The sequence below is a fragment of the Pelophylax lessonae genome (assembly GCF_965119305.1).
Source record: "Pelophylax lessonae genome assembly, chromosome: 6".
In the NCBI taxonomy this organism is placed as follows: Eukaryota; Metazoa; Chordata; class Amphibia; order Anura; family Ranidae; genus Pelophylax; species Pelophylax lessonae.
This window is the reverse complement of record NC_138773.1, coordinates 191,154,335-191,168,164: the sequence shown is the minus strand read 5'-3', so window position 1 is coordinate 191,168,164 and position 13,830 is coordinate 191,154,335. Positions and strand designations below refer to the sequence as shown.

Sequence of the window (13,830 nt, the reverse complement as noted above, 5' to 3'; positions counted from 1 at the left end):
TAGAGTGCCCACAGCGTGCCCCCTTCAATGTAGAGTGACCACAGCGTGCCCCCTTCAATGTAGAGTGACCACAGCGTGCCCCCTTCAATGTAGATTGCCCACAGCGTGCCCCCTTCAATTTAGAGTGCCCACAGCATGCCCCCTTTAATGTAGAGTGCCCACAGCGTGCCCCCTTCAATGTAGAGTGCCCACAGTGTGCCCCCTTCAATGTAGAGTGCCCACAGCGTGCCCCCTTCAATTTAGAGTGCCCACAGCGTGCCCCCTTCAATTTAGAGTGCCCACAGCATGCCCCGTTTAATGTAGAGTACCCACAGCGTGCCCCCTTTAATGTAGAGTGCCCACAGTGTGCCCCCTTTAATGTAGAGTGCCCACAGCGTGCCTCCTTTAATGTAAAGTGACCACAGCTTGCCTCTTCAATGTAGAGTGCCCACAGCGTGCCCCCTTCAATGTAGAGTGCCCACGGAGTGCCCCCTTTAATGTAGATTGACCACAGCGTGCCCCCTTCAATGTAGAGTGCCCATGGCGTGCCCCCTTCAATGTAGAGTGCCCATGGTGTGCCCCCTTCAATGTAGAGTGCCCACAGCATGCCCCCTTCAATATAGAGTGACCACAGTGTGCCCCCTTCAATGTAGATTGACCACAGCGTGCCCCCTTCAATGTAGAGTGCCCACAGCGTGCCCCCTTCAATGTAGAGTGCCCACGGTGTGCCCCCTTTAATGTAGATTGACCACAGCGTGCCCCCTTCAATGTAGAGTGCCCACGGCGTGCCCCCTTCAATGTAGAGTGCCCACGGTGTGCCCCCTTCAATGTAGAGTGCCCACAGCATGCCCCCTTCAATATAGAGTGACCACAGTGTGCCCCCTTCAATGTAGATTGACCACAGCGTGCCCCCTTCAATGTAGAGTGCCCACAGCATGCCCCCTTCAATGTAGAGTGCCCACGGTGTGCCCCCTTTAATGTAGATTGACCACAGCGTGCCCCCTTCAATGTAGAGTGCCCACGGCGTGCCCCCTTCAATGTAGAGTGCCCACAGTGTGCCCCCTTTAATGTAGTGTGCCCACAGCATGCCCCCTTCAATGTAGAGTGCCCACAGTGTGACCCCCTTCAATGTAGAGTGCCCACAGTGTGCCCCCTTCAATGTAGAGTGACCACAGCGTGCCCCCTTCAATGTAGAGTGCCCACAGTGTGCCCCCTTCAATTTAGAGTGCCCACAGTGTGCCCCCTTCAATGTAGAGTGCCCACAGTGTACCCCCTTCAATTTAGAGTGCCCACAGTGTGCCCCCTTCAATGTAGAGTGCCCACAGTGTGCCCCCTTCAATGTAGAGTGCCCACAGTGTACCCCCTTCAATGTAGAGTGCCCACAGTGTGCCCCCTTCAATGTAGAGTGCCCACAGCGTGCCCCCTTCAATGTAGAGTGCCCACAGTGTGCCCCCTTTAATGTAGAGTGCCCACAGCATGCCCCCTTCAATGTAGAGTGCCCACAGTGTGCCCCCTTCAATGTAGAGTGCCCACAGTGTGCCCCCTTCAATGTAGAGTGCCCACAGATGAGGGAATAGGCCAGTTCAGGCAGGTCCAGGCAGGCAGGGGGTGAGAGAATAGTTAGGTCCAGGTAGGGATTAAAGCAGGTGGTATGTGAGAGAATAGTCCCGTCCAGGTAGGTGGTAGGTGAGAGAATAGTCAGGTCCCGGCATGCGGTAGGTGAGGGATAAGGCTGAGACACTTACCTGGCGACGGCTCGGCTCCCGGCGGCGGCTTCTCCCCTCCTCGCGACTCCGACGTCCGTCCTCTTCTGCTCGGCTCCCGGCGGCGGCTTCTCCCCTCCTCGCGACTCCTCTTCTGCGGCGGCGGGAAGGTGACCGGGCGGTGACGGTGAGTGACTGATGCACGCACCGGCACTGCCCCCAACGAGGTCAGCATGGATGTCCTGAATCATGATTGGTCCAGGCTGGAGTCTGGACCAATCATGATCCAAGACATCACAAAAGGGGGTGGTGTAGCGCAGTGCTCTGCGCTACAGTTACGCCCCAGAAGGCCGCCAATCGGCGCCTCTGCGGGTGGAAAACCCCACCCCCCATAGGCACCAATGAGGCGGGCGCCAAAAGGGGGGTGGTGTAGCGCAGTGCTCTGCGCTACAGATACGCCCCAGAAGGCCGCCAATCGGCGCCTCTGCGGGTGGAAAACCCCACCCCCCCATAGGCACCAATGAGGCGGGCGCCCCTTGTGGGCAAAAATTTTTTATTTTTTTAAATCCTTTTTTTTTCTTTTTCTTTTTTTGTGGGGGGGGGAGGCGGCGCCCCTGCGCCCCCTATCGGCCGGCCGCCACTGATAGTGACCTATTGTTGGGGCCAGTGGTAGGAAGAGTACCCCATTGTTGGTGTAGAAGGAATAGTGCCTTTTATCAGTGGGGGCAACAGTGTCCCATGGGCCTGATAAAAGCAAGCAAAGGGTCACATCCATCCCCCGGGCCCCAATTTGGAGACCACTGTACTAGAGCATAAGGTGTCTGCTTCTTGAGAAGGACAAGGACATCTGCAAGGCACTCTTCTCTAGTCGGGAGCTGACTTTAAAATGGAACCCTAGCTAAAACTGAAAAATTTGGTAAAGTAGGGATGAATAAAACCTCTGTAGGTTCAGGAGGGTTTCCTCTTTATTCCTATTCCTGTGACAGTGCTCACCAAAACAGAAAATATGCGGAAATCTTCCAAGTGGCAACCCAGGTAGAGGGTTTTAAACCCTACCCACTCTACTCAAAAATAAAATCTACATTCCCCAGACCTCGACCATTCTCACATTATTTTAAGTTATCATTGACACTGCTTAGAGGCTCTTTCCCCCTCTTGCAAAACCATTCATACCAGCCGCAATTGAGTGTATCATTGTTTAAATGAATATTCAGCCCTGTAATGTGTATCCATTCTTATACATTTGTACCTCTACTATATATTTCATGCATTGGACCTTTGTTATAGAAAAAAAATTGGTTGGATTTATGCTTAAATTAGATACTGGAAATCAAAAATTTGGCATACCTTAAAAAAAATCTATTTCCAACTAAAATAATTGTATTTTTTATTCTGGAAAACTGGAAGCACTGAATTTCAAGAATAGAAACAAGGGGGGGAGATTTACTAAAACTGGTGCAGTCAGAATCTGGTGCAGCTGTGCATGGAAGCCAATCATCTTCTAACTTCAGCTTAATTAATTACACTTTTGTATTAAAACCTGGAAGCTGATTGGATTCTATGCAGAGTTGCACCAGATTTTGCACTCTAACCCCCAGAGGGTTGCATTTATCAATGTGTCTGGACTTTATAAGTCTGTTAGTATTTGGAACTCTGTATGGACTTCCTGGGTGATGATCTGCTTTATACACAAAATTTGTTAAAAATGATATGTATCTTCATAGATACAAGTACCACACTTTCTCTGGAAAAAGTAAAGGCAACCAATGAAAGACCGTCAACTGGAAAGAGTACATTGAAAAAACAAGAAGAGGATATTCACAATGCTGAAGCTCCAGCACCCCCTACTGTTCAAGATGAGCACAGCAGCAAGCAAGAACAAAACAATAAAGGTTTGAAGACTTGTGTGCATGTACATACTTTTTATGGTTTCAGCCAATGTGTGGCTCCATGTTTCAATGCTTTCAATTTCTGTTATTTCTTATTGTGAAGATTGACATGTTTGCAACATACTTATAGTCTTATGTTGCTTTCACTGATCTTCATAAACATAAGAGTTAACAGAACGAGGATACTGAGAAAGGAAATTGTTGTATGAAGAATAATTAAAACTGAACAACTTCTTCTTAAACTTCAAACTGAAATCCTATTTTAGCTGCCAAAGGGAATTAAAAATGTGTTCATTTTTATGTCAAATTTCGATTTAGTTTTAGTCATAGACTTTTGACTAAAATGCCATTTTAGTTTTAGTGGTATTTTAGCCATATGAATTGTTTTAGTTTTAGTCGTATTTTAGTCAACTAAAATCTCCAGGACATTTTAGTTGACTACGATGTAATGGGTTTAGTTAAATTGTAATGTGTTATTTAAGTATTTCTCTAGAATTTCCAAACTCATTATATACTTCTGGAGTAAAAATCTAATAACGGTATTATTTATCGTATTAGGGTTTGAACATGCACTACAGACACAGATTTAGCCATTTTGATATAAAATGTCTTTAGAAATAAAACAAACAAACAAAAATATTGCTTTTTAATAAACAGAAGAGGCAAGTTTAAAATATAAAAAAAAATGGTAAGCTCTATTGGCTGTATTGCCATTGCAAATATTACCTGACTATATAACCAACATTAAATATGAAGAAAAAAAAAAGCATTTTTTTTTTTTTCATTTTTACTACTTTCAGAAGCTTAGAAGATTCCCCCTGTTTATTCTTATGTGGTAGTGCGTGTTAATTTTGACTTTAATTTCAATTTAGTTTAGTTATAAACTTTTGACCAAAATGCCATTTTAGTTTTAGTCGTATTTTAGCAATCTGAATTTTTTTAGTTTTAGTTGCATTTTAGTCTACTAAAAAAGTGGTAATTTAGTCAAGGAAAATATTTCCTTCAACTATATTTAACACTGGTTTTGTGATCCAGACTTGTCTGGTAGAAAGCATAGTCAAGTCAGTGACCTAATTTTTGTCTACTCCAGTTAAGAAGTACAGCTTGGTCACCACTCTGCTCCAAGCTTGTGGTTGGACAGTGAAGAAGAGGAAACAGGGTGATGATGTCATCACTCTGCTCTCTAATGTAACGCTGTGTAAAGCAATAGAGTTCTTACCCCATGTGGGTTCTGATGTGCATTGGACTGCATGGGCAAATATCAGGGCCGATTTACCAGCCTCTAATGATTGTTTATAGGTTAATTTAAAGTGACCCATATCATTCCTCTTGCTAGCCCTTCTTGCAGAGATTGCTAGAGAGCTTTAACATAAGAAGCAATAAAAATCTCATAATGACTTCTACTGTTCGATAAGATAGCAGGAGAAATTGTATAATTAATTTAATTATTTAAACAGCTAGCCTCTAGATAAATATACTTCTTATTTTTTAAGCTGAAAGTTGTATTTTGTATTGTAGGTACAGGAAAACAAACAAACGCAATAGAAAAGGATTCCGATATTACCAAGGAAAATACTCCAAGGGATAGCAGGAAAAGCAAGAAAATCCCTGAAATGTGAGCAGCAGTTATCAATGCTTGTCATGCATGTTATTAGAATTTCTTTGTGATTGCCCTTAAAACTGAAGTCCTGGAAATATTTGTGTTTTAGTCTTACATTGGTCCAGTTTGGAAGAATGTAAGCTTGCATTACACATACCTTCTCTGAGAAAGCTGGAAATAGCTGGTGCTACTACAGTGATAAACTGCAATATTCTGGGTCCTGCTTAGGTTCTTTGCAAGCAGCTGCCCCACTAGACACTGACCACAGGAGTCAATCCCTTGGCACCAACACCATTGATAGAACATGTTGTGTTTTTTCAATGACTACTAGGCATTCTCTGATTGGATGAGGTGGAGAGGAGGGGCGGTGCAGCTACTCAGATAGAACCTGAGCAGGACTCCGGAAGATCGTGGCTATCGCTGTAGTAGTACCAACAACTACAGTGATTTGCCCCATCCCCAGAGGTTCATCAGTTAGAAGTAATGCAAACTTTCATGGTGCCAAGCTGGACCATTGTAAGTATGCAATATATATAATTCCTGGAGTTCAGCTTTAAGCACTCCTAGCTTATGCAATATATTGAGTATGACATTCTGCCATATAACCATAGTGTAGCTTAATTTCCAAAGTAGTCCTCTGTAGGACATAGATTAACTTGCAAGTATGACTCTGCAGTGGTATTGTTTGCTTCTTGCAATAATAATGGCTGCTAGTGTTACCACCATTGCACTTTGGTCAAGAAAATGGCGTATGCCCTAAAGTTTGGTCATCATGCTGTCCAGTAATCTGTACCACTCTGTACTCTGTACCACTATTCAGATTTGTGACTAGTTTACATAGGGCGACTTTAAAGGGCCCTACCCATAAAAATATGCCTGGTCATGTGAACAAATAATGCATTTGTCCTTATGACTCATGTATTGGGTGTTCAGTAGTGCTGGACAAGAGCATAGCCTGACGCAACTATGCCCTAGTGCAAGATATGAGGGAGTAACATAGGACAATCATATTGGTGCAAGGAAGGTGGATAAGGCTACATCCCATAGGTACTGTTCATATGAATAGGACAAAAAAAAGTAAAATTTGGTTCTTACTAAAGTTCATGTGCTGGATCCTTTAAATGGCTACTCGGTGTGCAAGCAAGAAGAGGCTTGTAGGTTGCTAGGGAGAACACACAAGCGCCATCTAAGTGTAGCACATTGGATATTTATTAGCAAGTGGTATAAAGGTACTCACAAAATTCATGTGTAAAAAAACATTGGAAAGCGCTGTAGTGCATGTCCCCCTATGGATAGGAATCCATCAGGTAGCCTTGGCAGCTGTGGCTGGCAAGGATGCGGCCAGTGGATGTCGGCACCTCCTGTGTTCAGCAATGTTTCCACACAGCCTCACATGACATTCACTTCCGGAAGTTCACTTTCTAGCCTCGGCGGGCTGCCAGCCGCAGCCGCCGAGGCCATCTTATGGGATCCCTATCCATAGGGGGACATGCACTACAGTGCTTTCCAATGTTTTATTACACATGAATTTTGTGAGTACCTTTATACCACTTGCTAATAAATATCCGATGTGCTACACTTAGATGGCGCTTGTGTTTTCTCCCTAGCAAGATATGAGGCAGTACCTATGAGCTCTAATCCTATACCTCAGGCTTAATATTTAAAAAACTCCAATAACTCCTCCTGCAGTTAACATGCATACCACGCTTGTGCATATACCAAATGCCCCAATCCTTATAAACCTCTCCCTCTATCTAGCCCCCCTGCACATTATGTAGGAGAAGACACTTAGCCAAACAATTGGTGTTGGAGATGGAGATAGAGAGGATATCTGAATATGCCTAAGCAGGCCTAAAGGGCCCCCTATCTGTGAATACTGTTCCTGGGTAGTAGGCTTACCACAATGAAAAATAACATTCTTTTTAGCAACAAAGATGTAGAAAGAGAAGCAAATGAGAACAAAGAGAAGCTGCCTAGCCTTGATCTACAGGCAGAAGTCACACAACAGAATAGTCCACCAGGGAAGCAGAAGATGACTGAAGAGGAGGAAATGGTGCTCTTACAAGAGGTTACTAAAACTGCAGTAAGTACCTTGTCAGCTTTGAGCAAATAGAACTATTGCCATGAAAGTTTCATTATAGCACAAATAACATGGTTTTAAACTGAACCTATGGGGACAGAAATACGGGACATGCCATTGCTGACTTGATTTTAAAGGTACATAACCCAGGGCTGTCATTCTTATACAGGTTTTACCACATAGTAAGTCACTAACCTTAAATAAGCATGCAGACAGTGAAGTCTGAAAAGTACTTCACTAGGTTCTAATGCTAGGATCAAGATGAGAGCCCTGGAGACTAGAGGTTAAAGCCCAAATGCAAATTTCAAAATAAAAAAGTAGCTGAGATTTCCATACACACCTTAGTCCTCAGCTGTGCTTTGCAGTATTCCTTTTTTGTAACATTTTCTCAGTCTTTTGAGTTTAATGATGCCCAGCCAGTACATATTATAAATGCAGTGACCATTGCACTATTCATAGTGGGGTGGATTTGCTAAAGGCAAATAAATTGGGCAGTTTGCAAGGGCAGTTGAACTAATTTTGCTTTGTAAATGTAAATGTGGTAAAGCTTCCAATTGTAAAGAGTACCCAAAAGGTGCACGGGGAATAAAAACAGCATTTTTGCTTGCACATGATTGAATAATGAAAATCAGCAGAGCTTTAACACATCTACTAAGTTCTGGGGATAATGAGTGCAACTGCACTTGCAAAGTGCACAGTCTAGTTGTATTTAGTAAATTCACCCCAGTGTGTTGAAGCAATGACAGCTTCCATATTTCTGTTCTCATGTGTTCAACAGCATGACAGGACCCAGGCATTTTCTGATGGAAATGATAACTGCCACGAAAAGGTGAATATGTACCACATATTCCTAGTGATCCCAAGTGATTATAACTCATTGATTGAAGTCCATCTCCAACCAAAACAAATACTTTCATTTTGGAGAGACCAGGGAAGGGTTTGGGCATCTGTCAGGTTTTTATCGCTGTTTATAGCCATATTAGAGAGATGCCTTCATGTTCTGTCAGGAAGAATGAATGGGCGAAGCACAGTTTTGTTTTTAGTGATTTTGAAAAAATATTTCATATTTCTTGCTGGGGAGGCTGTAATTTGAAGGGTACCATGGCGCACATATGGTGGGAGTGTCCAAAGATATGGGATTACTGGCAGAAGGTGCGGCAATAGATAGGGGAGATTGCCAACGAACCATGGGTTTGCCTTTTCCATAATACAAAAAGTACAATAAAACAATATAAGAATGCGGTAGTACCTTATTTAACAAACACAACAAAAGGGGTAATACCAAAAAAGTGGCTAGACCCAGAAAGTAAGACAATGAAGGAATGGTTTAAAAGAATAGAATACACTTATAAAATGGAAGATCTGACTGGTAGTAGAGAGGATCAAACAGAGAAATTCTCCATTGTTTGGGAAAGATGGGTAAAACTTAAGAAAACAAGGAAATATGGGGTTAACAGGAGAGAAAGGAGGAGGGGAGAGAAGAGGAGAACTAGGGAGAAGGGAGGAAGGAAAGGAGTAAATGGTAAAATATGGGAAGAATAGAGGGGAGGGGGGGACGAGAGTGGAATTTGGGAGTATTGTATATGAATGTTTGAACATATGAATCTTTTTATAGTTTTTTGTATATGGGTAAAAAGTAAAGGAAAAGTAAAAAAGAAAAAATATTTCATATTTCTATTCCTTTGCCTGAATTGGGGAGTACCTATTTGTGGAATTTGTCACACACACATAAAGAGTAGACCTACACATCAATACATCTGTATTTCTGAATTTTTACCTTCACATGGTTGCTGTTGTTACTTCATAGAATAAAGAGACAGTAAAGGGTAAGGGCAAAAAGAAAAGCAAACCCGAGAAGGCTCAAAAAACAGAGAAAAGTCAACCCAAAGCAACCAAGAAGTCAAATCAGGGATCTGCTACAGAAAGCAAGGCTGCATTTGTAGTAGGTAAGTTATTTTTATTGTATTGGAGTTACAATCTGCAGTTAGACATAATGTGAAAGGGCTCCCTGCCTTTACTTTCACAGTTTACCATATATAAAATACAAGAAATACGAACAGAAGAGCTAATTACTTCAAAAGACAGTTCTTAAACACTTTGCATCATGAGGATGTGTCATGTTTGATTAACAAAGTCTTAAGCCCCGTACACACGAGAAGAAATTCGGCCGGGCAATTTCGTCCGACGACCGATCTGCCGATTTTCGGCTTGTTAGTATGGTGCTTCCAACAACCGACTCCGACTTTTCGGCCGAAAAAATCCTGGTGTGCAGGCATTAAAATTTTTGTCCTCCGTCAAAACACGTGCAAAAAGGTAAATCAGCGCAATTAAATATAAAGTGGTATAGTGTTAAGACCCAATAATTTGGGACACAAAGAAAATACAGCAGCTATATAGAACCTCCTTCACTAACGGGAGAAATGAACTATAGACAAATATGTATACAGCGCTATAAAAACAAATAAAGTGACAATGTGCATCATATAAATCAATAAACTCGCTTACAGTGCAATATATATTCCTCTTAGGTGCAATATATAATGTCCATAAAGTGCATTCAAAGTAAAGTGCATAAGAGTCCACTAAAATATAAATATAACCGTGGTTTAAAATTCAATAAAGTGCTTGATAGATGTTTCCATATAAAAGTGCAAGTGACACCACCACCGTTTAGCCACCAGATGGCCTCTCACCTCACTGAAGCATTTAACCAGCATTGAATCCTCAATCAAAAATGCCACTTCCTGGATCGATCTCTCACCATCCCATGGACATGATATGTGAATAAAGATAATGAGGCATCTAAGTGTACACTGCTATTATCCTTTAATTGATTCACATTCAAAGTAGAATTGCACTCACATGAATCAGCACAATGGGCTTGTGCGAACCATACACGCCAAAAACAGTAGCTGTCGGGAGCCGTGCTGGTGGGTCGCGGCTCGTATGTCCAGGTCTCCGTTCCCTATATGCGTGGCGTATATAGCAGTGTACACTTAAATGCCTCATTATCTTTATTCACATATCATGTCCATGGGATGGTGAGAGATCGATCCAGGAAGTGGCATTTTTTATTGAGGAATCAATGCTGGTTTAATGCTTCAGTGAGATCGATCCAGGAAGTGGCATTTTTTATTGAGGATTCAATGCTGGTTTAATGCTTCAGTCAGGTGAGAGGCCATCTGGTGGCTAAACGGTGGTGGTGTAACTTGCACTTTTATATGGAAACATCTATCAAGCACTTTATTGAATTTTAAACCACGGTTATATTTATATTTTAGTGGACTCTTATGCACTTTACTTTGAATGCACTTTATGGACATTATATATTGCACCTAAGAGGAATATATATTGCACTGTAAGCGAGTTTATTGATTTATATGATGTACATTGTCACTTTATTTGTTTTTATAGCGCTGTATACATATTTGTCTACTCTCCGTCAAAACATGTCCAATTTTCGTCTCATTAGTACAGATTTCGATGGGGAAAAATCTTATGAGCAAGACTAGGCATGCTCAGAGCTGAAAGAACACATAGAAAGCAATCCAACACATGACATCACTTCTGAAGTAGAATTCTGTCGTACGGGAAAATTTGTGTGCAGTCTAGAGCACATTCCAACCAACAGACACGCACTCTGGACAAAAGACGGATGACCGGTCGGCGGAAATTCGTTGCGTGTGTACGAGGCTTAAGATACAAATAGGCCTAGGGCAGCTTGGAGCTTTGTTTGTATTGCTTTTCTACTTTTTCAGTCCAACAAGCACAGCAGCCCCTCTTCAGTCTTTATAATTCATCCCATAGTGTTGTACACTTTACAAATCATGCATTTGTTTGATATGTAGAAATTGTCAAAGAACGGCAATAATTCAGATAGCGTTTTACAAAGTTATCATGGTTTGTCTTAGATTTACGCTTTTTAGGAGATTTTAATATTTTTTCATTTAACGACAATATTCGTTTTATATATATATTCTTTATTATAATCAGGACTTAAAAATACATTTTAATTTTAAATTAAACTTTTTTTAATTTGTTAAATATAAAATATTAATATGGGGATTTTTCATATGCAGCCAAAAGGTAGAGCACCTTGCTCCTTTCCGTATGTTTTTTATAAGGACAGAGACAGAGTCTGAAATCAAACAGCTTCTGCAGTGCTCTTTAAAAAAATATATGGATATATATACATATATATATATATAAAACCCTTTAAATCCTGGGTGCAACCTGCATGTATGTTTGTATATATTATAATATTTTGAAAGGGACCATAACATTGCCCAAGGTATTTGTTCGTGCATCTTGCAGAAGAAATACATATGAGTACATTATAGCTGATTGTATAGCTGCCATTATATAATAGTTTGTCTCATCGCCCCTTTTCCCAGTAACAGTTTGTATTTGTTTGGGGGGGCACTTTACAGGACAGCCCAAAGAGAAGAAAGCAGAAAGCAAAATGTCCTATCCAAAGAAGGCCTCAGGCACAAGACAGCAAACTATCCAAGAGACTCAGGAAATACCTCATGAGATGCCAGAAGAGGAAGAGAATGACTCTGAAAAAGAAAGCGAAGACTCTTATGTAGTAACTGAACACGTGATGAGGAGTCCCTCGCCAACAGAACCCAAAGACCTGCCTCCTGACTCAGATACAGGGGCCACACATAACATTTCCAACCAGGATGCAGAACAGATGGCTCCTAAGCCTACAATGTCTACCCTTCCAGTGACAAATCCCACCAATGAATTAGAATATGCTGATAGCGAGTCATCAGAGGTAACAGCTAGGCATTCACCCTTTATAGAAAAACAGTTGTACATTAAATGTAACAGAATTAGTTGGAAAGTATCAGCATACAGTGGGGAAAATAATTATTTGATCCCCTCAGATTCTGTAAGTTTGCACACTTACAAAGAAATGAAGGGTCTATTATTGTTTTCATAGGTATATTTTAAATGATAGAGACAGAATATTAACCAAAAATCCAGAAAAACACATAAAACAAATTCTATAAATTAGGTTGCAGTTCAGTGAGTAAACTAAGTAGTTGGTCCCCAAGCAAAACATGACTTAATACTTGGTGGAGAAATCTTTGTTGGCAAGCACAGAGGCAAGACGTTTCTTGTAGTTCTTTACCAGGTTTTCACACATCTCAGGAGGGATTTTGGTTCACTCTTCTTTACAGATCTTCTCTAAATCTCTAAGGTTTCTTGGCTGTCTCTTTGCAACTCGAACTTTCAGCTCGCTCCACACATTTGCTATAGGATTAAGGTCTGGAGACTGGCTAGGTCACTTCATGACCTTAATGTGCTTCTTCTTGAGCCACTTCTTTGTAGCCTTGGCGGTACGTTTTGGGTCATTGTCATGCTGGAAGACCCATCCATGACCCATCTTCAGTGTTCTGACTGAGGGAAGAAGGTTCTCATTCAAGATATTACAATACATGGCCCCGTCCATTGGCCCCTCAATGCGGCAAAGGTGGTCTGTACCTTTAGCAGAGAAACAGCCCCAAAGCGTCATGTTTCTACCTCCGTGCTTTATTGTAAGGATGGTGTTCTTAGGGTCATAGTCAGCATTTTTCTTCCTTTACACACAGCGAGTCAAGTTAATGCCAAAGAGCTTCATTTTGGCCTCATCTGACCACAGCACTTTCTCCCAATTCTTCTCTGAATAATTTAGATGTTCATTGGCATGACTGTACATGTGCCTTCTTGAGGAAAAGGACTCGCCATGTTTGGAGGAAGAAAAATGCGCACAGGAGTCAGGGGTGCGGCGCGTGTGTCGGTGACTTCACTGGCTGCTACTATAGTGCTACCATAGTAATCATAAGGTGCACGTCTAGGAGATATTTACTGTACCTACAGATAAGCCTTATTTTAGGCTTACCTGTAGGTACAAGTAAACAAGGTAGGCTTTACTACCACTTTAAGGTAAAAAAAACTTTTACCTTTAAAACCACTTTAATTTAATGCTGATGCTGTTAGCAAGCATATTATATCATATTTTATGGCTGAAACAGTACAAGCAACTTCCCCACAAATAAATAAATACAATATTTTTTAAAAACTGGCTGAAGTTTGGCTTCAGTGAAGTTCTTTTGAATGTCTTTTCCCGTAGAGGACAGAAAAGCAATAATCAATCATTTTCAGGACAACATCAGGAAGAAAGTCAACCTATCCTTTTTATAACTTATCTGTAAAAGTAAAAATATGGTAAAATATTAAGCAATAGATGTTTGTTTTTCAGGCCACCAGCAGCTCTGTCCATCAACAAAAGTTGGCCAGAACTCGAGACCGATCAGAGAAAGCAGAAAGAAGAAGGCTTGAGGTAGAGAGGAAGAGGAGAGAGCGTGAGGAGCAGCTGCGGCTGGAGAAAGAGCAACAAGAGAGGATGGAAAGGATGAAGGAAGAGCTGGAAGAAGAGCAGAAGCGCAGGGCAGAGGAAATACGGTCAGTATATCTGCACAAGGGTGGTACTGTCACTAAGTGCTCTCGTCTGCAGCCATTGTTGCAACAATCTTTTGTTTGGTAAGAAAAATAAAATAGGTTTAGCTAATAAAATGATCATGAACCACT

General features: G+C 41.6%; 1 protein-coding gene across 1 annotated transcript in view; it reads left to right on the top strand.

The window, feature by feature from the left end:
- Positions 1 to 13,830, top strand: part of KIAA2012 — a 270,773-nt gene that overhangs the window by 234,476 nt on the left and 22,467 nt on the right. The window contains exons 20-25 of the mRNA XM_082262270.1: positions 3,407 to 3,574; positions 5,090 to 5,186; positions 7,098 to 7,254; positions 9,059 to 9,197; positions 11,682 to 12,031; positions 13,502 to 13,704. Coding sequence (XP_082118396.1) covers positions 3,407 to 3,574; positions 5,090 to 5,186; positions 7,098 to 7,254; positions 9,059 to 9,197; positions 11,682 to 12,031; positions 13,502 to 13,704 — 1,114 coding nt within the window. The remainder of the gene's footprint in view (positions 1 to 3,406; positions 3,575 to 5,089; positions 5,187 to 7,097; positions 7,255 to 9,058; positions 9,198 to 11,681; positions 12,032 to 13,501; positions 13,705 to 13,830) is intronic.